General features: G+C 39.1%; 1 protein-coding gene across 6 annotated transcripts in view; it reads left to right on the top strand.

The window, feature by feature from the left end:
* Positions 1–26,949, top strand: part of LOC122065049 (RNA polymerase II C-terminal domain phosphatase-like 4) — a 47,899-nt gene extending 20,950 nt beyond the window's left edge. For all 6 annotated transcript variants that reach the window (XM_042628836.1, XM_042628838.1, XM_042628835.1 and 3 more), the window contains 4 exons: positions 12,032–12,150; positions 12,240–12,420; positions 21,772–22,061; positions 26,651–26,949. In XM_042628836.1, the coding sequence (XP_042484770.1) occupies positions 12,032–12,150; positions 12,240–12,420; positions 21,772–22,061; positions 26,651–26,740 (680 nt within the window). In that variant the 3' untranslated portion in view covers positions 26,741–26,949. The remainder of the gene's footprint in view (positions 1–12,031; positions 12,151–12,239; positions 12,421–21,771; positions 22,062–26,650) is intronic.
* The last annotated feature ends 284 nt before the right edge of the window (positions 26,950–27,233 follow it).

Raw genomic sequence — 27,233 nt, 5'->3', positions numbered from 1 at the left:
GAAGTCTGTCTAGGATATCTATTCTCAGGTAGGGAATGATGCTCAAGTCTTTGAGCTGCGCCAGAAGGTTCGTGATATAAGGCAGAGAGGGCTCACTCTATCCAAGGATTAAAGTATCAGTATCGGTCGTCGTATCGATCGGCCAAAATTAAGATGCGTATCGGAGAGTATCGTATCGTATCGGAGATACACTAAGATACGCTAAAGATACACACATAAATGGATAGGAAACATTTTTTTAAACACTTTTGCATAAAGAATTTGTTAAAAAAGCTATTGATAACATGTATTATGCATAAACACTAAATTGAGGGTATCGTACTAAGAATTCAACGTTTGTAGTTGTCCCATAAACGTAAAATCCTTGTTCAACCTTGTTTTCCACTTTAGTTAGAGAGAAATATGGCTGACAGCAATTTTGGAACAAAAACCCTTCAAAAAATCGTGTTTTTCTAAAAAATTACCCATCTTGGCCATTATATGACCATAGCGCACTGTATCGGTACATACCGATACTCACCGATACGTATCAATACTCACCGATACGTACCGATATATATCGATACTCACCGATATGTGCCAATATATACGATACTTACCGATCGATACATATCGATACGTACCAATACATATCGAAACGTACATTTTACCTCAATTTTATAATTTTCATAGTTGTATCGAGGCATATCGTATCGTATCGATGTGTATTGGTGGTGTATTGATGCATATCGGTATGTATTGTAGGATATATATCGATACGAAAGGATTTTAAAAATTTCATGTATCGTATCGGTCGGCTAAATTTAAGATACGTATCGGAGGGTATCGTATCGGTATTGGAGATACTTAAAACCATGACTTTATCACAGTACTATTATGAGTATACTCCTTCCAGCCCTGCAGTTGTCACCAATTTTCATAAGCGAGAGGACAAAATTAGAGTCTATGACTTTCTGGCAGGTCTGAATATGGAGTTTGATCAGCTGTGGACTCATGGTTTAAAGTATCTCGATACGATACGATACCCCTCCGATATGTATCTTAAATTTAACCAACCGATACGATGACAGATACCGATACTTTAATCCTTGATCTTTAACATATCTTAACGTATATCTGATACGATACGATACGATATCCTCCGATACGTATCTTAAATTTAGCCGACCGATACGACGATCGATACTGATACTTTTATCCTTGGGGCCATGCGGTCCAAGTTTTTGAGTCTTAACCGTTTCCTACCTTAGATTAAGCCTATGTTGTGATCTAACTTGAGGATAGTCGACGTGAAATTATGCGTCCATAGCCAGCCGCCACTCATACTGAGAGATTTGTAGTTGTCTCTGGAACTCAGTCCTTTAATGCAGCCCCACAGCTTGGTGGCTCCTCTACCAGGATTCTAGTGAAGTGCGATTACTGTGGGAAGGAGCGTCACACCGAGGAGCGCTGTTGGAAGCTTCATAGCTGTCTTGCTGATATATCTGGCAAAGGATAAGGGAAGGGTGGTGCCGGTACTCCTAGGTAGGCCAACTACACTGAGAGCCCTGACTCTGACTCTGACTCTGACTCTGCTCCTAGCACCTCAGCGGCTTAGCTATCATCTGATGAGCCTACTGCCTTCTGATGCCTCTTAACACGTTCGGACTCTCCTACACGAACCACTACGAGCTCTGCTCATTCCACCCCTTCTGGGTCAGGTTTCTCCTTCTGTGGCCATACTATGTCCCTTTTACCCCTTGGATTATAGACTCTGGGGCTTCTGATCATATGACAGGCCGTTTGCCTCTTTTCTCATAGTACACTACCTGCCCTGGTAATGATAAGGTCAAGTTGGCTAACGGGACTTGTTCCACTATTTTGGGAAAGGACTCTGTTAGTTGTACTCCTTCTTTATCCATCTCTACTGTATTGTATGTTCCTTCTTTTTCCACTAACCTTTTGTCCATTAATAGTCTTACTTCTAGTCTTAATGGCAAAGTCACCTTTTTCCCGTTTCATTGTGTCTTTCACGATTTGGTGACATAGGCAACGATTGGCTCTGGTAGGGTACGTGGTGGTCTGTATCTGCTTGGTGATGACTTGGCATTGGTCTCTGTTCAGGCTCTTCAGACATATTCTACGTCACCACCCATCTCTGAGTTACTACAGTGGCATTGTTGGTTGGGACATCCCCTTTTGGGAACTTTAGCTAGATCTTTTCCTTCCTTTAAGAATTGTAATTCGAGCAAGTTTTTTTGTGAGGCATGTGTTTTAGCCAAACAAACTCGAATCACTTAATTTTTTTCTAGAAATAAAAGTGCCACTCCTTTTTCATTGATACATTATGATATTTGGGGTCCATCCTGCTATGTATCTGCCATTGGTTATCGGTGGTTTGTCGTTTTTATTGATTATCATTCTCGGACCACTTTGGTTTATATGATGCGAACCAAGGGCGAAACCTTCTGTTGCTTTCAGCAGTTTCAGTTTCATCGCATGGTTCAGACTCAGTTTGGTGCTAACATTAAGATCCTTCGAAGCGACAATGGTCGTAAATACTTCGATGGGTCCTTTTAGGCTTACCTTTCCTATCATGGGATGATCCATCAGATTAGTTGTGTGGATACTTCGGTTTAATGGGGTTGTTGAGTGTAAGAATCGCCATCTTTGTGAGGTGGCACACTCTCTTATGTTTGAGATGTATGTTCCTTCCTAGTACTGGAGTGACATGATTCTCAATGCTGTCTTTCTTATCAACCGAATGCCTTCTCGGGTCCATTCCTTCTGCTCCCCTCTGGATCTGCTCCAAGGTTTCGTTGCTTTTCTTGTTCCTGCTAATGTATTCGGTAGTGTTTGCTATACTCGTGATCATCATCCTTATGGAAAGTTTGATCCTTGTGGTCCCAGTGTATTTTTTTGGGATATGCTCCTACTCAGAAAGGCTATCGGTGTTTTCATCCTTCCACTTGACATTGGTTTGTGACTATCGATGTTGTCTTTCATGAATTTGCTTCATACTACACTGCTACACCTCTTAAACGGGAGTCTCCTTCCATCGTGGAAGATGTGCCATCGCCTCCTAAACTTGCTATCCCTACTAGTATCCCATTTTAGGGAGAGGAGTGATACTCCTACTTCTCCTCCGCCAACAGACATAGACCACTACACATTTAACATCTACCCAGCTATGCAACTTGTCTCCTCTCGAGCCTATTCTTGTCCCCCCTTGGGCCCAGGTAATTCTCCTTCTCCTTCTCCTTCTATTGATCCATCTCTTGAGTTGCCTATTGCTGTTCATAAAGGCTGTAGGTCTTGTACTTTACATCCTATTGCTAAAACTGTTTCTTATGACTCACTTTTCCTTCCTACTATAGTTTTGTGTCTTCTCTTTTCTCTGTTCATTCCTCATACCTAGTAGGAAGTGAGTGTAGACTCACAATGGCAGGCAGCAATAGTTAAAGAGATGTAGGCTCTGAAGAAGAATGACAGTTGGGATATGGTGTGTCTTCCCTCAAAAGAAGATAATTGGGTGTAAGTGGATCTTCACAGTAAAACAGAAGGCTGATGGTACAGTGGATTGATACAAGGCCAAACTTGTTAAGGGCTTCACTTAGACTTATGGGATTGACTACCAGGAGACTTTTTTCTCCAATTGCTAAGATGAACGCAATTCTTGTTTTCTTAGCTTTTGCTGCCAACTTAGATTGGGATCTCCAGTAGTTAGATGTGAAGAATGCCTTCCTTTATAGGGAACTTGATGAGGAAGTGTATATGGACATTCTTCCTAGGTTCATTTGCTCCAAAACCCAAGGGAAGGGATGCAAGCTAAAGTGTGCATTGTATGAGCTGAAGCAATCCCCTCGTGCTTGGTTTGAGCGTTTCCATAAGGCTATGGTTGCTATAGGCTACTCTCAAAGCAATGCCGACTATCTCTATTCATTAAGAGATTTGGTATGATCTTGTTGTTAGTGGTGATGATCTAGTGGTAGAAATCTCTCGCCTCAAAAGATACTTGAGTGAGGAATTCGAGATCAAAGATCTAGGACAACTTTATTACTTCTTTGGCATTGAAGTTGCCAGGTCTTCTCGTGGGATCTACTTGTCTCAGTAGAAGTATGTGCTTGATCTTTTTTATTAGATAGACATGTTTGGGTGTGAGCCAGCAGACACTCCTATTGAAGCTAACGGTAACCTGAGTAGTAAGGAAGGTGTTCTTGTAGATAAAGGGAGATATTAGAGATTCGTGGGGCGCTTGATCTATCTTTCTCATACACGCCCTGACATAGCATTTGTCGTGAACCTGGTTAGTCAGTACATGCATGATCTCTACTCGATTCATATGGAAGCTATATTGCGTCTTCTCTGGTACTTGAAATTTGCCCCAGGATGTGACATCCTTTTTTCTCCTCATGATCACCTTCGGGTGGAGGCTTTCACGGATGCTGATTGGGCATGTTTCCCTGATGACTGTAGGTCTACTACTGGTTATTGCAACTTTGTTAATGGTAACCTTGTTACATGGCGAAGCAAAAGAGAAAGCTATGGTTGCCTATTCAAGTGCCGAAGCAGAGTTCCTTGCTATAGCACATTGCGTTTGTGTGCTCCTATGGCTTCATGGTCTTCTCACAGATTTTACTGTCTCTGCCACCCTTCCTATGAAGCTCTTTTGTGATAGCAAATTTTCCATTAGCATTGCTCACAACCCTCTCCATCATGATCAAACCAAGCATGTGGAGATCGATCGACACTTCATCAAAGATAAGCTGGATATAGGTCTTATCACTGTGACTTTTTTCCTAGTAGTGAACAACTTGCTGATGTATTTACTAAAGGTCTTAGCAGTGAGATGTTTCATCCGATTATCTGCAAGTTGGGCATATGTGATATACATGCACCAACATGAAGGAGAGTCTTGTAATAATGGGTTTTAGGGAAAGTGTCAGTTTCTAAGGAACCCTAAGGTGTTTAATGGTTTTTGTAATTCTCTAGAACTTTTTCTCCATTATTATAAATAAAGAGGGTTGGTGTCATAATTGACACAAATTATCACCCCAACCAACAGCTTTTGAACCCCATGGTCACATACCTGGCCATGGGTACTTACGTTTTTTGGACCATAGTTAGTTTGCCCAACTGAAAACTGCTATTTTACTCATAGATGACGAGATCATAGACCAACGAGATCAAAAGTCTGTCTCTTCATTGGATGGATTTTCAACACAAAATCTGGATGATTGATCACCTTATTTAAAGAAATCATATAATTTTAACATGTTTCATTTATGTAGGATTGACATTGGAAAGTCTTACACTTCTACATTGCCCTATTACGTTTTGTGTATGGAGTTTTATCTTGGCAAAGTTTGGGTGGTGCTATTTCACTCCTTGCAACTTCTTAGCTCTTATTGATGCCTAACTGAGATGGGTTATGAAGGCTTCTTTCTCTTAGGTATATATGTTTTTAAGGGTGGTAGTTTTAGTATATTCCATTTATATAGAATACTGATACTCGATGTTACCTTTCCTGTATTACTTGTACTTTTAATCTTCTGATATTACACTTTTTGTATATTTTGGGTTTTCCATCTCCTTTCATTAATTATTGTATGACTTAACCAAAAAATATGAAGAAACCAATGCATTGAACTAATGCTGGGTTTTCCACCTCCTTTAAGTATGTTAGTTATAGATCTATTGATCTGCATTGAACTAATGCTGGATCTTTGGGTTTTATTGCGTGAAAAAGGAAAATATTTGGAAGGAACCAAACCCTCTTCCAGATTGAACCAATTGATTTTGATGGACTCTGAGCACCATATAAAATAACCACTTTAACCATTTTCCATCAATGAGCATCATTCATGAAAATAAAAAAGATGATGTATTCATGTTTTCTTCTCTCTCCCCCCCCCCCTTTTTAATGCTAAGGGGACACTGGAATCACTTGCAGTGAGGGTATTGATCTCTGAGCACTACATTAGTGCTTTGGAAGTTCTCAACCACTCAAACCACTGGTGTTTGTCCTTTTCATTCTGAAACCTAAGTTTCTATTTCTTGAGTTTTAGGAGTAAGGACATTTTAGTCCTATCGAGTTCTATTATGTATCAGGGTACTGGGGTATTCTTGTCATTGCGCTAATGTTGGAACTTATATATATATATATATATATCAAGGGAATGACCTACGACAGGCCATTCTGGTCAGAGCTGTAGGCTAGTTCCCCTATTTGGGACTGATTTGTGCTCTCGCTTCTCTCTTTTCTCTCTTCTGTCTTCTTCTCTTCTTCTTCTCTTTTCCTTCTTTGGTTTGATTGCAGGATTCTGGAATTATAACATGGTATCAGAGCCTTTGTGATCAAATCTAGAATTCATACATTCCTCTTTGCGATTTCTTTCTTCCGCTGAACCTTCTACTGTTGCATTTATTATGGATTAAATCATATGGAGTGATTATTTTTGGATCGTGGTGTGATGTTACTGAATTGAAGATTGAAGACCTGAGATCGGTGCCACCAATATTTTGCCCTAATCGATTTTTAGCAGGGTTTTTATACCCATTGGTTTTTTTATCCCTGTGGCTCTGCTTTGGTAACTATTTTTTGGTGATGGCTATGGTGGGATCAGGTCTTGATATTTTGGCTCTGTACTATAATCATCTATTCTATGGTACTGTAAAGATATGCATACAGGTGATTTATTATTTGCCTCTACATCTGCAATCCTTTCTTTTATACCTATTTTTTGGTTCCTCATGGTTGAGACCAAAACTACCTCTACTGCTACTACGTCTCCCTCGGATAATGTGAATCTTCAGATTACCTTCATCAAGCTTAAAGGAAGTTCGAACTACCTATTTTGGGCTCAATTTGTGAAGGTTTATCTTATGGCCAAAGATAAACTTCAATATACTACCTTTGATCCTCCTCCATCGTCTGATAAAGGATATAAGGACTGGATGAAGGAAAATGTATTAATTTTGATTTGATTGTGAAATAGTATGGAACCAGATGTCACTACCAATGTTATGTTCCACACTACTGCAAAAGGGGTATGGGATGATCTGAAGGAAACATACTCTCAGGAGAAGAATATGACTCGTATCTATGATATCTATAAGAAGCTGTTTCAATTTCGCTAATCTGACAAGTCCCTACCAGAATACTACAGTGCTTTCAGGGGGAATGGTTGAAGAACTCAATGTCTGCCAACCCTTGACCACAGATATTGACAAGCTAAAAGCTTAGCGTAACGAATTCTTTGTTTCCAAATTCTTGGCTGGCTTGAATGATGACTTGAAGGCAGTGAAGGGTCACTTACTTGCTGGCCACACTGTCCCTACACTGAATGATACCTATTCAAGACTTCAACTTATCACATCTTCTACTAAACCTGATCAGTCCACCAAAGACAATTCAACCTTTCTTGCTAACCGTGGACGTGGGGGAGGCCGTTTGTCTATTGGTTGGGGTTCTAGTGGACGACACTTTGATCATGGACAGCAATCTGATCGTTCTTCTCGCCAGTGCTCTTACTGTAGGAAGTCCAACCATACTGTAGAGACTTGCTGGGCAAAGCATGGCAAGCCAGAGTGGGCAACCCATCTAGCCAATCATACAGTGTCAGATGATGGTATTGACCTGGTGTCTCCTAATGATACTAAACTAATGACTTGTTCAGGAGATTCTTCTACCAGTCTATGTGATGATATCAATCAGTTAGTAAGGCGTTCACAGACTCTTGAGGCATCCTCTAATACATCCAATGGGGCATCTACATCCACTGCTACCTTGGCCCAAGCAGGTACATCAACCCTTCTTACCACTACTTCTACCTCCTGGATTATTGATTTAGGGACCTCTGCTCATATGACTGGTTAGTCATCTATGTTTAAGTCATTTTCTCCCAATACCACCTCTACATCTGTTGTTCTTGCAAATGGTGCTTTAACCACTGTTTTAGGTAATGGTACTATCTCACCTACCACTTCACTTAACTTGTCCTCAGTGTTACATGTTTCCCAATTTCCATTAAGTCTCCTCTTAGTAAGTCAGTTAGCCAGGTCATTAAATTGCTCAGTAACCTTCTTTCCTTCTTATTGCATTTTTCAGGATCTTCACATGAGGAAGACGATTGGTGGAGGGCGTGAAAAAGATGGTTTATATTATCTCTACTATGGCACTCCTACTACTGCAACAGCCGTTGGGGATGTGACTCCTTTTAATGGCACTGTCGTTTAGGTCGTTTGTCTTTGTCTAGGTTGAAAATTTTATTTCCTAGTTTTAAGTCTATGCTAAAATTAGAGTGTGACGCTTGTGAGTTGGGAAAGCATCACCGTGTGTCTTTCCCATCTCGCTTTGTGACTTGGAGTCCGTCTTTATTTTCAATAGTTCATTCAGATGTTTGGGGTCCTTGTAGAGTCGGTAATAGATTTGGATTTTGATATTTTATGACTTTTGTGGATGACCACTCTCGTTTACATGGCTGTACCTGTTGAAGGATCAATCTGAATTTTTATTTGTGTTTCAAACTTTCTATATGAAATAAAAACTCAGTTTGGCATTTTAATTAAGGTTTTTCGTTCTGACAATATAAACCAAAATGATATTTCTGCTTTTTATGCTACCCGTGGGATGATACACCAAACTAGCTGCTCTTATATACCCCTCAACAAAATGTGGTGCTTGAGCGCAAAAATCGGCATCTCTTCGAGGTAGCACGGGCAATTATGTTTCATATGCATGTTCTGAAATTTTTTTGTGTGATGGGGTTTTAACTACTTGTCACTTAATTAATCGTATGCCATCTTCGGTTCTGTCCGACCGGTTTCCATTTTCTATTGTTTTTCCTAACTTGCTAAGTTTTTCGGTTCCTCGTGTTTTTGGCTATATGTGTTTTGTTCACAACTTGCATACTCTGTTTGATAAATTATCTCCTAGGTCCACTAAATGCATCTTTTTGGGTTATTCCCGTACTCAGAAAGGGTATAAGTGCTATGACCCAGTCACTCACCGAAATTTTGTTAGTGCTGATGTGTCCTTTTTTGAAGGTACAATTTTTTTTTTCTTCCAGGCATCCTAGTCCGGGATTGAGTGGACTTCTCTAGGTCCTCCTATCCCTACTCTCATTCCATTTCCTGATGTCCCTAGTACTAGCGTCACACCTCCTTTATAGGTTTATCAGCGCATAAAGAAGCTCGGACAGCCCAGTGTCGTTACCGTTACTCTAGTTGATTTGCTCCCTCCATTACCGCCCTCCTCTGGTGAAGCTCCCATCCCTCTAGTTCCGGATGACTTACCAATCGCTCATCGTAAAGGTACATGCACTTGCACTAAAAAATCTATGGCTGTGTATCCCATTGATAAATTTGTTTCCGTGTCTCATCTTCCATCAACTATCTATGGTCTTGCATTGTCTCTTTCTACTCATACGATTCCCAAATCTCATGTTGACGCCTTGAGTATCCTTAGATGGAAAATTGCCATGGATGTAAAAATGGATGCTCTCTTGAACTGTTCCACCTGGAGCCTGGTAGATTTACCTCATGGTAAGGACTTGATGAAGTGTTGCTGGGTTTACATTATTAAGTATCATTCTGATGGTTCTGTTGAGCGGTTAAAAGCCCGTTTGGTTGCCAAGGGGTATACTCAGATATATGGGGTTGGTTATTTTGAGACATTCTCTCTGTTGCTCGGCTGGACTCTGTTTGCCTCCTTATTTCTCTTGCTGTTAACTATGATTGGCCATTGTTTCAGTTGGACATCAAGAATGCATTTTTATATGGTGACTTGTAAGAAGAAGTGTATATGGAGCAACCTCCTGGGTATATTGCTCAGGGGGAGAATAGAAGTTGAGTGTCGTTTACACAAGGCTATATGGACTTAAATAGTCCCCTCGGGCATGGTTTGACAAATTTAGTACTATTGCGGTAACTTGTGGGTTTTCCCAATGTTATTTTGATCACTGTGTCTTTGTTCATTTCAGAGGTAATAAATTGGTTGTCATAGTGGTTTATGTGGATGATATTGTCCTCACTGGTAATGATGAGATAGGAGTTTCTGAAGTTAAGAACTACTTACAACAACACTTTTAGACAAAAAACTTAGGTCAGCTTCACTATTTTCTTGGGATTGAAGTGGTTAAATGCAAGAAAAGGATCAATTTATCTCAAAGAAAGTATGTGTTGGATCTATCTGATACTGGTATGCTTGCATCCAGACCTGTGGATATCCCTATGGATTCTCACCAGAAGTTTGGTGTTAGTGATGGTGTACTTCTCTAGAATGTGCATCAGTACAGGAGTTTAGTTGGCAAGTTGATATATCTTACGGTCACAAGACCTGACATTTCTTATGTTGTTGGAGTTGTTAGTCAATTCATGTAGTTTCCTCAGAAAGCACATTGGGATGCAACTATTCGTGTTTTTTAGAATTTAAAGGGTGCTCTTGTTAAAGGGTTGATCTATCGCCCTAATCGGCATATGGATCTGCTTGGCTACTCCGATGCTGATTGGGCTGGCTCTGCTAGTGATTGTAGGTCCACTACAGGTTATTGTACCTTTGTTGGAGGTAATCTGGTTACATGGCGAAGTAAGAAGTAGACTACCATTGCCCGGTTTAGTGCTAAAGTAGAATACAGAGCTATGACTCACACCATTAGTGAGTTGATGTGGTTACGGTCGTTACTTTTGGAGTTGGGTTTTCCCATAAATAAACATATGAAGATGTACTGTGAGTCCATGGTTTAAAGTATCTTCGATACCGATACGATACCCTTCGATAAGTATCTTAAATTTAGCCGACCGATACGATACACACCAATACCATACATGGAATTTTTAAAATCCTTTCGTATCGATATATATCCTATGATACATACTGATATGTAGCAATACACCATTGATACACATCGATACGATACGATATGCACCGATACGACTCTATGGAAAATATAAAATCGAGGTGAAATGTACGTTTTGATATGTATCGGTACGTATCGGTATGTATCAATCTTTATATATCGGTGAGTATCGGTATGTATCAATCGGTACATATCGGTGAGTATCGGTATGTACTGATACAGTGTTATATGACCAAGATGGGTAATTTTTCAGAAAAAACACGATTTTTTGAGGGGTTTTTGTTCCAAAGTTGCTGCCAGCTATATTTCTCTCTAACTAAAGTGGAAATCAAGGTTGGGAACAAGGATTTTACATTTATGGGATAACTACAAACCTTGAATTCTTAGTGCGATACCCTCAATTTAGTGTTTATGCATAATACATGTTATCAATAGCTTTTTTTAACAAATTCTTTATGCAAAAGTATTTAAAAAAAAGTTTCTTATCCATTTATGTGTGTATCTTTAACGTATCTCAGATACGATACGATACCCTTCGATACGTATCTTAATTTTTGCCGACCGATATGGAAACCGATACCGATACTTTAATCCTTGAGTCTGTGACAACCAAGCAGTTGTGTATATTGCTAGTAACCCTATCTTCCATTAGAGGGCAAAACATATTGAAGTGGATTGCCATTTTGTTCGTGATGTTGTTTTGAAGAAGTTAGTCATGACTCCTTTTGTTCCTTCCTCCAAACAATTGGCAGACATGTTTACTGAGTCTCTATTTTCTCCTAATTTTCGCAGTGGTTGTACCAAACTGAGCATGGGTGATGTATATGCTCCAACTTGAGGGGGAGTTGAGTTTTAGGAGTAAGGGCATTTTAGTCCTATCGGGTTCTATTATATGTTAGGGTTTGATCAGGGTATAGGGGTATTCCTGTCCCTTCGCTAATGTTGGAACTTATATATATATCAATGACCTGCGGCAGACCATTCTGGTCAGAGCCGCAGGTTAGTTCTTCTATTTGGGACTGATTTATGCTCGCGCCTCTCTCCTCTATTCTCTCTTTTGTCTTCTGCTCTTCTTCTCTTTTCCTTCTTTGGTTTGATTGCAGGATTCTGGAATTGTAACACTATTAATAATGGCATGTTGGGTTATTGGGTGTTTTTAGAATGCGTTGGACCTAACTGCTTAATATATGTAGATGCATCACTAAATGAGGAAATATGTCCTCCACACCCTGGTTTTATTAGAGAGATGTGCATAAGATGTGGACAGCAAGAGGATGATGAAACAGCTATGGCATTTGGATATGTACACAAGGTATTACCTTATTGATTATACTTCATTGTCTTAGCTTGTTTCAGTTGACTAGTTTACAATGTCATTCATGGAAATCAATGTGCTTGCAGGATTTAAGGCTTGGTACGGAAGAGATTGATCGACTACGTGGGTTGGACCTGAAGAACTTGCTACGTGATAAAAAACTGATCTTGGTACTTGATTTAGACCACACGTTGCTTAATTCATCCTTACTTGGTGATTTAAGTTCAAAAGAGGAGTACCTGAAGGATTGTACTGATTCCATGCAAGGTAGGTCCTTTTGTCTAGTTATTTGTTTTGAAGGCATTCATACAAATTTATGCCAATTTTTTTTTTTTTTTTTTTTTTTTTTAAGTTTATATTATGCTGCTTGAAACTAGTTTTTTCTGTTATATGGTTCTTGTAACTTGTTGCAGTAATGCTATTCCAACTCGAAGATACTGTTTGCACCAGATAACATGTATATATACTCAAATCTCTTGAGCTAAACATTCCTTAGCACTTGTATTGTTTCTATTGAATGTCAAGTAATTAGAAATATGTGCATCTATCCAAAAGGGTAAAATAGAAGAAATGGTAATATGTCCTAGTACAAAAACATAATTAGCTAGATGATGACATTATTTCTTGAAGTTAAATTGCCATAATGTTTGTGAAAGTACCGTAACTTGAAAATTTAAGGATATATATGTTGGATATTTTGACATTTTGATGTATGTCCATCAGACCCTATTTAATTGGATTAAATTAATTAATTACTTGCTTGTTATAATTGTTATATTTTGTGCAACTGCCCATTTGTACCGTTACTTGTTCTCAACCATAGACAGCTTGGGCACTCTATCCTAGGGTTGCCGTATTATAAGGGTGTCAATTCGGTACCGATACTGAAACCCTATCGAATTACCATACTAAAACCATACCGAAGGAGATTCGGTATGGTTTCAATGCGACAAATTGGTTTTCTTTTTCTCGGTATGGTACGTTACGGTACTGGTATTTAAGACAAAACCATTCGCTATGTACCGAACCGTACCAATTATCAAAACCGTGCCGAAAATCGAAACCATACCGCATGCCATAACGAAATACTGAATTACTGTATTATATACTTTTTTTTACTGAATATATATATATATATATAAATAAAAGGAAAAAATGGCAAATATTGTAATGAAACCACGCCAAATACCGAAACCGTTCCAAAAAATACCATATACTGTATTGAATAAAAACCATTCCGAAACTGTACCGAGCTAATATGTTATTGATATGAAATATAGGATTTTTTCTCGGTACGGTACGATTTCGTTTTGGTATTGACTCTTGCCCTGTTGTACAGTGCCGGATATCGATAGTGTACCGAATTGACACCCTTATCATATTGTATATTCCTCCAATAGGGATTGGATGGAAATATAAAGGTGGTGTAGTAATATATTTGAAAGAATCGAAATCGTAGCTAGTCGACAAGGATCTATACTCAAAAGGATAGTTCAAATGCAAATAATGAATACTAGGAGTGAAATAAGATATCAACTATGGAAGAAAAAGAAAACAATTACTGTGAGGGGCAAAAGTAATTTCCTGCCTAAAATTAGGTTTCAGAAATTAGGGTAATAAAACACAAACAATATCTGATTTCAGATTTAACTTGAAGTAACAAACAGAAGCAAAATAGTAACTATTTGAACACAAAACAATAACTTTTTCTTGATCTTCAGGAGGGAAGGGCAGAAATTGGTATTTTGCAAATATCTCAAGATCAATCTATTAGAGAGGACCCATATTTAAATCAATATCTCAATTAGGGTTCTTGAAAGCCTGGTCATAATTTGAGTTTGATCGAATGGCTGAATTGCTTAATCCGAAAAAAACATGTAACATCCAACCTTCTAGAAGACTTGAAGAAATTCAAGGAAAAATTGAAGAACAAGAATCACTTGTTGGGTGAAGAAGATGATGAAAGAATGAGAAAGAAAGAAAGAAGGAAGGGAGCAATGGGGGTAGGGGAATGGCTATCTCAGTCTGGCCTCTCACCCTCAACTCAGTTGATGAACACAACCTATCTTAGGAGAATATTTGCATTCAATCAAATTGATGGAGGGGCCTTAGGGAAGAGAGCGGAAATCAGAATAGCAGGGGAGGAAGGGATCACAAAATTAGATATTGCACAAATCCAACCAGGGAGGGAGAGAAATCGCATAAAGAAGGGGAAGGGGAATCAAACATTAACTCAATTCATTATTTTCAAATTTGTCCCATTGGAGTACATTAGCTCCTCTATATAAAGAGGGCAGACTAGCAGTCATAACCTAACTAGGAGTTGGACTCCAAATAGGACTAAACTAGAACTCCAACATGGAGTAGGTAACTAACTAGTCATTCACTAATAGGGAAACCTAAACTGACTAAAAACTGAAATAACAAAGGAGATAGACTCAAAACAGGATTCTAACTAAGCTAATGACTTAAATCCCGTTTTTCTACTTTCTACCCATATTTTAGGCCCATTAAAGTGGCCCATTAGAAAGAAAACCCATGGGATCAAAGGCCCAACACATACATAACTCAACCCAAGGCTTATTTGCAATAAAATAAGCCCATTAAGTGACATATCTACATCACAAATTCTTGTACAATGCTGTAACCCCTTACAAACTCTATGCCTTTAGATCTACTGTCTGATCTTGTACCTTTAGTATCAAAAACCTTAGTGTTTGGGGCTAATGTTGTCATTACCTTAGCATTTGGGCTAATGTAGTAATTACCTTATAATAGACCTTGTAAAAAACTGCTATGTTTGAGAACCTGGTTTCATATCGAATCCTTCAGTAGCTATGTTCAATATGACAACATCTAGAATATTAGGTTCTGAAAGAGATAATGGAAAATTGGGATAACACTGAAAGTATACTAGACCTTCACTGAGACTAGTTTCTACAAGGCCAAATGAGAGTCTGTGAAGCAATTATGTCTAGCATCATAGACAGTACCAGCAGCAAGGGATGAATTGTTTAGTCCTAACCAAGTAAGGGGTTTTATTGAAACTTGGATTAGTCCAATGTGAAAATACTTGAAACCCTTTTCTCTTTGCCTTTGAATTTGAGAGGCAGTGAGAAGTTGGAACTGCTTTTGATTGGATATTGCCGATAGCGTATTTTCACAAGTCGTAATCGCAATCACATGTGAACCTAAAAGTTCATTTACAGTAGATATCTGATTCAGCTACCTTTGGGATTGACCAATTTTCAGTATGCTTTTCGATATTTTTGAAAACAATTTCTATAGAGTTTTGAACAAAATCCTGCCTTAAACTTGAGGTAGAATTAGATGCTCCAGATAAAACCCTAGACGCTAACCATTAGCAGAAGTTTGTCGGTATCTGTCAATAATGCTATCAGTCAACATGAAACATTCGGTTCAGCCGTTCAACTCGCAGGGAATTTAAAGATTCCTCAAGACTAAAGGTCCAATCACTACAATAAAGATTGGGATATAGTATTTATGTATCAAAATAAAATGGAAGCTCATAGCTGGGTCATACAACTCCGACTTCAACAAACCTTATCAGGTTTGCCAAATTGGTTCGAGTATTGGTTCTTTTGGTTCTTTTCTTGGGGCCCTATTCAAGATATTCTCCTAGTCCCCTCAATGAATCACTTTCCAAGTTCAAAGAGATGAATCGAACTCTTGACTAGAGAAATCTAAACGTTCAGCTCTACATCTTATATGAGATACCTTGGATTATGAAATGGACTTATTCAGCCCCCCTAATACTGACGCCTCTTGGGACTATGTTCCTATTATTCATCGGTTAATCCATGTCAAATTGTGGGACAATTTCACGTTTGCCAACCTTACTAGCGCCAAGTTCGACCCCAAGCAAGCTATGTGTGAAGAAATAGTCCAATCACAATTGGTTCGAAGCTTTGACCTAGTAGATATCAATTTTTCTGTCTTATTAGAGGTAACCAAAAGAAAGTATCCTTCTTTGTCTTCAGCTACAATCCAGGCTAAAATTCTTAATGCCTTAGCCCCTAAAAAAGATCGAGATAGACAATCTAGCTCTACGTTAGAAGATCAGACAGTCGATCTAAACGAAAATGACTGTTACAATATGGATCATGCATAATGTCCTTCATCTCCTTCCACTTCTAAATAAAAAAAAAAAGAGGATAAATATAGTCTCACGCTGGCTTAATCGCATCTTGCCAGGTGTCAAGCGTCCACACCTAGTGCGATATTATGTCAGACTGATGTCTTAGCATGTGTCACCCAGCATTATAAGCACATTATAGTGATGACCACAAGTGGAAAGTATAATAATTCACCTAAGATTTGAAAGATTCCATATAGAACACAATGGTTCGACCACGTGGAATGCCATCGAATCTTTTTAGAAGACAAATCTTGGACCCACTCCTTATGTCTGCTAGGAGAGGAATTTTCTTTTCTCAAAAGAAAATCAATTATCAAAGAGCATCTTCCTTTATCAGAAGCAAATCAATTATTTAAGGGAATCTTATAAAGAATCCCCCTTTTGCATGTGATTTGTCTGTCAAGATATCTAATCAAAATATCTTATCTTGCATTCGTTTGAAGTCTTTGAAGTCCGAAGATCCTTTGAAATCTATACAAGGGGCCATCTGCGAAGTATTGGAAGCAAGTTTTTACTTTCTATCTTGCAATGTTTGCTAGGTGTCTCAGTCTTCAGTGTGTCCTTCTATTTTAGTTTATCTCGTAATGTATAAGTGAGAAATTATTGACGAAATATTTGAGAGATATGCACCTCATTTGGAGCTCGTTGAATTTTTACCATCAGTGTTTCGCTGTCTCTCTCCATTTCCTACTTCAGAGTGTCTGTTATATATGTAAATTTGATTTACATTTTAATATATTTTCTATTATCATTTCATGATTGTTAGAGATAAATGTTTACGTGGAATTTCCTTAATTGATGTGTCTTTTTCTACAATATATTTTCTATAATTTTTTTTTGGGTGAATAAATAATTCATTACCAAACGAAGAAGAAAACAAATTACAACCCCTAAAGAGGGGAGGGAGAAAGAAGCAAGACAAGCTCAAGGAGCATTACTATTCCTGATGGTGGAGTTTGGAAGCTCCCAGGAATTTACAATATGGCAATTTCTAGGGGTGGAAATATAAGAGGACACACATTGAGAAACTTTTGCTTTGATATCAAAGATGAAGCTCCCAATCTTATCCAGAGAGCGAGAGTAGGAGGTCCATTTCCTATGATTTCTTTCCATCCAAATCTGATTTAACGTAGCACAGAAGGCGAGTCTTCCCACGGTGTCACAAATGGTCTTTCCTTGGAAGGTCATGTCCGTCCAAATCCATTCACGATGGAAAGTGAGGATTGTCCTTTTAGATGGCCAACATTTGCGAAGGATCCCTTTCCATACGGAAGAAGAAAAGCTGCAAGTGAAGAAGAGGTGCTCTATAGTCTCTGTCTCAGTGCCACAAAGGATACACAATGGATCTGTAGGAATACCTCTTTGGATGAGGAAGCAATTTGTGGGCAAAGACTTGGTGAAGACTCTCCAAGCCAAGAAACTCTGGCGGGGAATGTGGTTTTTGAACCAAATAAGCCGATGCCATGGGGAGCTTGGCCCTTGGTCCTCACAAAATCCGAAGCTACTATAGAGGAGAAAGCCTTAGAAGCCGAAGGTTTCTAGATGTGTCTGGCCTAAGATGCTAAGATGCTGGGATGATCGGCAGGGAGTTCCAAATATCCTCAAACAAAGTCATAGAGTGGACCGGTGGAGACCAGTTGTCAGAGTAGTGGATATCCACCACAAGGGCAAACTTGGAGAGACCCGAATCATAAATCCTTCTGGCACTTAAGTTGTGATATAGGGTTCCCATGGGGTGCCAAGGATCAAGCTAAAGAAAAGTGTTGGTGTTGTTGCCAATCTAAGATGAAATAGCAGGAGCTATGGTTGGCCTGATGGCAATAATTTTGCGCCAAACCCACGAGGCATCTGCATGCATTTTCACAGTCCAATAGGTATCAGATTTGAGGGGGTTCGAATGGATCCAGTCAACCTAGATGCTCTTCTTTTTGGAGATGATCTTCCAGGCTAGTTTTATGATACCAACCTTATTGACATCCTTGATTCTTCTCAAGCCAAGGCCTGCTTCAGATTTGGGGAGATAGACTGCAGCCCAGCTAATGGGATGAAGGAATCTAGAACACTCAATCCCTTTCCACAGGAATGAAGCAAATATGGACTCCAGCTTGGAGATGATGGCTTCTGGCAAACCATAGATGCTCGACCAATAGATGTGGAGGCTTAGAGAACCAATCTAATGAGCTCAAGCCAACCTGCATAAGAGAGGATTTCTCCTTTCCAAAGCTGGAGACGCTTCCTGATCAGGTCAAGCACAGGGGAAAATGATGGGCAGTGAGACTAGCTAGAATAAGAGGAAGCCCGAGGTATTTCATAGGAAGATGCCCTTTGGTGAAGCCAGTTTGCTCTAGAATGGAGGCTTTGGCATCTTCTGAGATCCCAGTTAAGAAAATGAGAGACTTTGCTGGATTGATGTGAAGCCCCGACATTGAAACAAATCGGGAGAGACAGAGCATGATGTTTTCCAAGGACATAGAATCAGCGTTGGAAAAAATCATCAAGTCGTCAGCAAAAGCAAGATGAGTAAGCTTAATGGCCTTACATTTAGGGATGGCGGAGATGAGGCTTGAGTCTGAGGCCATCTGAAGGCTTCTTGAAAGGGCTTCCATAGCTAGGCAGAAGATGTATGGAGAAAGGGGGCATCCCTGTCTAATACCCATAGAGGAAGGGAAATAGCCAGCCGGGCTTCCATTCACCAAAACAGAGAATTTAGGAGAAGCAATGCGGTGATAAATCCAGTTTGTGAAAACTAGAGGGAACCCCATGTTGTTGAAGATTGAAACAATGTAGTCTCATCTCAGGGAGTCAAAAGCCTTGTGGATATTTTTCTTCAAAAGAGCAGTTGATGAGTGAGATTTCCTGTCAAATCCTCTAACAATTTCATGGCAAAGAAGAATGTTATCCCCAATACTTCTTCTTGGGATGAAGGCTGATTGATTATTACTGAAAAATTTTGCTATAACTTTGTAGATAAGATTATAAAGTGTGATTGGCCTGAAGTCCTTCATCTCATCAGCTCCCTCTTTCTTTGGAATGAGGCAAAGAAAGGTATGGCTGATCCCATTAACTTGGCTAGGATTAAAGAAGAAACTCTTGATTGCTTTTATCATATCCACTTTGATAAGATCCCAAGAGGATGTAAAGAAACCCATGCTAAATCCGTCAGGGCCAGGAGCCTTGTTAGCCTTATGAGAGAGGATGGCTGAAGTGATTTCTTCATCAGTGGGGAATAGCCATGATGGAACCAGCTAGGTTGTCAGGGATGAATTTGTTTAAGAGGCCAGTAGGGATGAAGGAGGGGGGGCCTGGCTCCATCTTAAACAAATTCTTGAAGTACTCAACAGCAACACTCTTAATCTCATCCACTTTGTGAACTTGCCTGCTATTCGGAGTAGTCAACTTGGTGATGGAGTTGGTGTTGTTTGTGGCTTTCACAGATCTATGGAAGTAGGCAGTGTTGGAATCACCAAGCTCAAGCCAATTAATCCTAGATTTCTGCCTTGTGAAGCTCTCTTCTTGAGCAAGGAGGGTAGAGAGGTGGACTGCCATAAACTTCTCCTCACTAGCTAAGGAAGCATTGAGGTGATCATATTGAAGCTGGCTCTAGATGGAGGATAGCTTGTTCTTGCAATCATTAACTTTAGAAGATATATTCCCAAAGGAGTTAGTATTCCAAGATTTTAGGGCAGATTTGACATTCTTCAACTTTCTAGCCAAGGCAATAAGAGGGGTGGAAAAGACATGGACAGGCTTCAACCGGGCTTCATTAACAATGGAGGGGTAGTCTGGGTGAGAGGTCCACATGTCAACAAATTTAAATGGTTCAAGCCCAAATGAAGTATAAGGTTGGATTAGGAGCGAAATGGGGCTATGGCCGGATATGTTAGAGGCTCCAAAAGTAGCATGGGAGGAGGGGAAGGCATTTAGCCAAGCTTCATTAACCAGGCATCTGTCCAGCTTTGAAGCAATTCTAGCCTGGCCCGATCTCTTATTATTCCAGGTATATTTAGTACTTGACCATCTGAGGTCATCAACAGCAGTGTCATCAATGCATGAGTTTAAGGCATCCATATTCTCACTATCCAAGGTACCTCCACCTTGCTTTTCATGAGAAAATCTGATCACATTAAAATCTCCCCCAAATACCCCATGGAGATTGCCCAATTTGGTTAGACAAGAGTCTAAGGTCATTCCAAAGAGCAACCCTTTCAGCAGGCCTGTTGGAAGCATAGACAGAGGTGAGGAAAAACGAGGTGCTGGAAGCAGTATCGGTAATGGATAGGTGCAAGAATTGGGCAGAGGAGGAGATGAGAGTAACTTTGATCTTAGTGTTGTCCCACATAAAACAAATGCGCCCATTAGGATGATCAGAATGGTTGGACAGAAAGAGCCATCCCGGAACAATAGTGGAGGAGATTTTGTACATATTGGACTCTTTGACATGAGTTTCCAAGATACAGCAGAAGGAGGACTTGAGCTCTTTTATGAGCCCTTGAACAGAGGCATGCTTGGAGGGGGAATTAAGGCCCCTAGCATTCCACAGCAGGCCGTGGGTCATTGGCCAAGGATAGAGGAAGGCATCGAAGGTTCACTGGAGGAGGAGCCGGTAATATCGGAAATATTCTCTGATAAGAGTGGTGAGGAGCGGGATGGGGGGTTGCAAGGCCAGGGGAGGTGGTGCAAGGCTGGCAAGAGGAGGCAGCAGGTCTGCATTTTCCTTTTTTCAGGTTTCTCTTGGAGTTGGCAGGAAGGGGTGGGCTATCGGTCCGGGAAGAAGAGGGAGGAGGTGGGTGGGTCAGGTCCGAAACCATATCCTGGTCTGCAAGGTTCTGGACCTGGGCTGAAGGCAAAGGAATTGACCCCACGGATTGGGCTGAAGGTGAGAATCCCAGATCCGCATATTATTTTCTTTATTACATTCAAATTTAGTTGAAGAATAAAAAAAAAAATTGGAAAATGAAACAGTAAAGCATCAAGAGGAAAGTTTGGTCTTAGCATTTCCAATATGGTAGACCAGCATTTATTCTGATTTTTGTTTCTCAAGGAAAGACACCTTTGCGACCAGGTGATTATTTTGCAGAGGGCAGATCCGGAGGGCAGATCCTGATGTAAGCTCTATGATAACTAGGTGTAGCCATTGTCTGTGCGACCGGTTCGGTTTAACTAACCTTCTGTGTATACTTTTTTCTTGTGGTTGTTTCTTTATCTTATCATTTTCAAAGAGTTATTTTTCCTTTAATTACACAAACAAGTTAATAAATTTTGCATAAATTGATTATTTTGAGCCTTTTAGTTTCAATCTTGATGGTTTCTTGTGTAACTCCATAACAAATTTCTGATTCCTATATTCTTGATGCCTTTTAATTCTGTTTGTTTAATTGCTCCTTTTTGCATATTTCTTTGTGTTTTCTGATCTATCACACTCTTGCTTTCTAATGGATTTAAGATTTTTGGAATGCTAGATGTCTCAAATGGCAGCCTATTCAGAGTGGACTCTATACACATGTTAACAAAGTTAAGGCCCTTTATTCATACCTTCCTGAAAGAAGCAAGTAGCATGTTTGAGATGTATGTATACACAATGGGAGAACGTTCCTATGCATTGGAAATGGTGAAGCTCCTTGACCCTAGAAGGGTGTATTTTAGTTCCAGAGTGATCTCAAAAGCTGATTGCACCCAAAGACATCAAAAGGGCCTAGACATGGTGCTGGGAGCTGAAAGTGCTGTTGTGATCCTTGATGATACAGAGGATGTAAGTACCATTGTGATTCCATGTACATTATGCTTGCTTGCCATCTGTTTCTTATGTTGAAAAATATCTTGGATGGGTAATGAATTTATAGTTTATTGGCTCCAGACGAGAGATGTGAAACTATAGTGGTCAATAAGTATGGGGGCTCTTATTGCTTTTATCTATGCTGTGAGCTTATTTTGTGTGTTTCTGTGCTGAACTGCTTCTTAAATGATGAAGTGATAGTTGAACGGTTGAGAGGCTGTAGACATAAGACTGAAGCATTTGTTTGAGACCAGTAGAGCCATGGAGTATATATAGTCTGGAAAAAGATTCTGTTCTTTTCTAAGAAAAAGAGTAACTTAATGATGGCTCTTGATTTCATATGCTGTGTCAAATTAAAAATTTGGCTCATAGCTGCATATAGTTTCAAGTATGAAATTTGCTGTTTTGGAGTAGGGTTTGTAGGAAAAGAAGAGCATGGGTCATGCATTTTTTTGAGGGAATGATGTATTTTTTTAATTTCTGAAACTACTTTAGTGATCAGTTTCAAAACCTTGATTTAGGGAATTGGGTCAAGGACTAAAGGTAATGAGGATTTTCCGTCTGGAGAGGTGTTTCAACCATGGTTTGAAATTTTGACCATATTGACCATTTTGAGACGAAATTACATGGTACATTATAAAAGTCCAAGGTTTCGACTAGTTTCGAGTGGTATCGACCCATTTCGACCGCTTCGATTGATATTTCCCGGAAATTGACTGGTTCGACCAAACTAATGCCGTTAAAATAACTTATTTCATGGGAAACAAGCTCATTTTCGCACATTTCAGCCTACATCTCCCATATTTCGACTGTAGCTCTTGGGAAACAGTGGATGAAGAAAAAAAATCAAATTTCTTTCTAAATCTTTGATTCTAGTAACATATTTTGCACAATCAAAGGAGATCTACATAAAGAAGAGTACTTGGAGAAAAAATGTAAAACCCATTTTCCCCAAAATTCTTTTTTTTTTAATACAATGTTGTTGTATACATAGTATACTGCTTTCAGTTTTTATATGTTAGTTAAAATGACCTGATCTACACATTCATGGTGTCGACATCATTTGTTTTAATCATGTGTTTCCATTCCAAGTTGCAACTTATATGTAGACTTAAGCTAGTGTATAGCTTCACTCAACGTACACTAGCGAACTTGGGTCAACACTACAAATAACATTTTAGGGGGGTTTTTTTTTTTAGTGAAACTAATTCATGGAATTAGTTAGAAATGTCAAAGGATGTACACAAAAAATCAGACACAAAAAACATAGTTTAGGGGTCGAAATTTGAAACCATGGTTTCCACCAAGCCAAGCAAAAATCCATTGTTCCCTCGAAATTACTTGATATTTAGAACCTTGGTTTTAACGTTTTAAAAAGGTGGTGTATTAGGATTATATTTCAGCTTTAATTCATCTTACAAACAACAAGAAGTCAACAACTACAACAAACTCAGCCTTATCCCAACTTAATGTGGTCGGCTAGATGGATCCGCGTAAAAACAAAAATGTAAAAGTAAGAGTGAGAGGAAAAGGAAAAATAAAGCACAACACCAGCAATGAGCTTTAATGCAACTTATAGGAAAAAAATTTCCAAATAACCCTGACCTGGTAATTTTTCTTACGTAAGTCATGTTATTCATTAAATATTTGAAAAGGGAGAAATTACTTGCCTTTTATGTGAGCTGGTTCTTTATTTTATCTATTTTCTCAGTGCAACGTAAACTGCTTGGATGTGGTTTTTGCTACGTGAAGTCCTTAGAGAGCTGAATCCCGGCAACAGTAGTCATGGGCAACCTGAATGTCAAACTATAAAAGTAATGGGGTTCCATCATTGAGAACTCAAACTCATTTATAGTTTGCCAGTTCACCAACTGTTGCTGGAAGCGTAGAACTTAGTGATGCAGCATTATGGCTTAACCAGATTGATCCATATCGAAATTTCAACTACTCGTTATCTTGACCCAATCTATTAACATAAGCAATAATGAATATTCTTCCCACACCAGATCGCCTATAAAAACGGAATGATTACTGTCACATCTTGACAGCCCAAACTAAACGGAATGATTACTGTCACATCTTGACAGCCCAAACTCAAGAACCACATTAGTAAGCCTGCCAAACCATGCCTAAGGCATAGTTTAAGATCTTGCTCTCGCCCCCCATCTTGCTAATCTAAAAAAGAGAGATCTCGCCGAGATCATGTATTTTTTTGCGGTCGACTCGGTGGTTGGTTTCGGTGGTCATATGGTCTTTGTAGTCTTTGAAACTAGGTATTTACCCTATTTTAGGATTTCTAAACACAATGGAAACATTAATTTTTTAAAAATCAGACTTAAAATGGTACTTTGACTCCGTACCCTATGTTAGTAGTCTTCGGCTCTTCAAACCCTAGGCTAGTATGCTCTATTTCACAACCAACACATGACACACCATAATCTTAAGAACTTAAAAGGCATCATAGATAATTACTTAATTGATTAACAATTAACATTGATGACAGATGAGTCACATTAACATACATTTGAAAATTTGAAATGACATAAGATAGGCTACTGATGATGTTTCGATGAAAAAATGGGTTTGAGAAGATTTTTTTTATCTAAAATGGTTCTTGAGAAGAAAAGTAACTCCAAATGTGGATGATGAGGTAATACTCTGTACTCTTTAAGCTTCAATGAGTGTAGGAATAGAGATCTTCAAGCAAAAGCACCAAAATTCTTGCCCCTTAGTGTTTTTAGAGAGAAGCGAGATCTGGCGAGATTTTAGCGAGATTTAGCGAGATTTGGCGAGATCTTGTCGTTTTACAATCTCGCCTGTGATCTGGTCTCGCTAATTTAAAAAAATGAGATCTTGAACCATGGCCCAAGGTGATTTCTTTGAACCATACAAGGACTTCTTAAGCTTGCACACCATCCTAGACTCCCTTGAGCAACAAACCCTGGAGGTTGCTTTATATAAACCACCTCATGTAAATCACCATTAAGAAATGCATTCTTCACATCAAGATGATATAACGGCCAATGATGAGAAGCTGCAAGAAATACCAAAATACAATTGATGCAATTTTGGCGACAGGAGAGAAAGTATCAACATAATTAACTCCATAAACCTGGGGATACCCTTGGCAACCAAACTTGCCTTCAGTCAAGCAAGAGAGCCATCTGTCTTGACCTTAAGCACATACACCCAACAACATCCAATAGCTGACTTGCCCAGACGTAAGGAGACAAGATCCCAAGTCTGATTTTCATCTAAGGCCAGTAATTCTTCCTTAATAGCTGTCCTCTAGCCAGGACTAGACAATCCCTTTGCAATAGACATACGAACGATATGACTAGAAATAGTAGAAACACAAGAATGAAACGAATGTAATAAACTAGAATAGGCAAGGATTAAAGTATCAGTATCGGTCGCCATATCGGTCGGCCAAAATTAAGATACGTATCGGAGGGTATCGTATCGTATCGGAGATACGCTAAGATACGCTAAAGATACACACATAAATGGATAGGAAACATTTTTTTAAACACTTTTGCATAAAGAATTTGTTAAAAAAAGCTATTGATAACATGTATTATGCATAAACACTAAATTGAGGGTGTCGCACTAAGAATTCAAGGTTTGTAGTTGTCCCATAAATGTAAAATCTTTGTTCTCAACCTTAATTTCCACTTTAGTTAGAGAGAAATATGACTGGCGGAAATTTTGGAACAAAAACCCCTAAAAAAATCGTGTTTTTCTGAAAAATTACCCATTTTGGCCATTATATGATCATAGCACACTATATCAGTATATACCGATACTCACCGATATGTACTGATCGATTCATACCGATACTCATCGATACGTTCCGATACTCAACGATATGTACGGATCGATACATACCGATACCGATACCGATACGTACTGATACATAACGAAACGTGCATTTCATCTCGATTTTATATTTTCCATAGAGTCGTATTGGTGCATATCGTATCCTATCAATGTGTTTCGGTGGTGTATTGATGCATATCGGTATGTATCATAAGACATATATCGATACGAAAGGATTTTAAAAATTTCATGTATCGTATCGGTTGGCCACAATTACGATACGTATCGGAGGGTATCGTATCGGTATCGAAGATACTTTAAACCATGAGAACAGGAGGCAAAATTAGAAATGGGATGTGGGTCCAAACCCTAACACCCTTAAACTGAGCAATGAGAAGATCAAGATTAGAAATATGAATACTTGATTCAGGATTTGTAGACGAAGATGATGAGGCAAGCATTGTAGAAGCAAGGTGTGCTGGATCTTCCCAAAGATGACGAGTATGACAGGCCGTTTGCCTCTTTTCTCACACTACATCACCTGCCTTTGTAATAGTAAGGTCAAGTTGGCTAATGGGACTTGTTCCACTATTCTGGGAGAGGACTTTGTTAGCTGTACCCCTTCTTTATCCCTTTCTACTGTATTGTATGTTCCTTCTTTTTCCATTAACCTTTTGTCCATTAGTAGTCTTACTTCCTGCTTTAATGGCAAAGTCATATTTTTTCCATCTCATTGTGTTTTTCAGGATTTGGTGACAGAGGCAACGATTGGCTCTAGTAGGGTACGTGGTGGTATGTATCTGCTTGATGATGACTTGGCATTGGTCTCTGTTTAGGCTTTTCAGACATATTCTATGTCACCACCCATCTCTGAGTTACTACAATGGCATTATCAGTTGGGACATTCCCTTTTGGGAGCTTTAGCTAGATTTTTTTCTTTTAAAAATTGTAATTCGAGTCAGTTTTTTTGTGAGGCATGTGTTTTGGCCAAACAAACTCGAATACTTATTTTGTTTCTAAAAATAAAAGTGCCACTCCTTTTTCATTGATATATTCTGATATTTGGGGTCCATCCCGCTATGTATCTAGCAATGGTTATTGGTGGTTTGTCACTTTTATTTATTGTCATTCTCGGACCGCTTGGGTTTATATGATGCGAACTAAGGGCGAGACCTTCGGATGCTTTCAATAGTTTCACCACATGGTTTAGACTCAGTTCGTTACCATTAAGATCCTTCCAAGCGACAATGGCCATGAATACTTCGATGGATCCTTTCAGGCTTACCTTTTCGATCATGGGATGATCCATCAGATTAGTTATATGGATAC

The sequence above is a fragment of the Macadamia integrifolia genome, unplaced genomic scaffold, assembly GCF_013358625.1.
Source record: "Macadamia integrifolia cultivar HAES 741 unplaced genomic scaffold, SCU_Mint_v3 scaffold1866, whole genome shotgun sequence".
In the NCBI taxonomy this organism is placed as follows: domain Eukaryota; kingdom Viridiplantae; phylum Streptophyta; class Magnoliopsida; order Proteales; family Proteaceae; genus Macadamia; species Macadamia integrifolia.
Note: the sequence above shows the minus strand (reverse complement) of the source record. Positions and strands in the feature narration are given on the sequence as shown.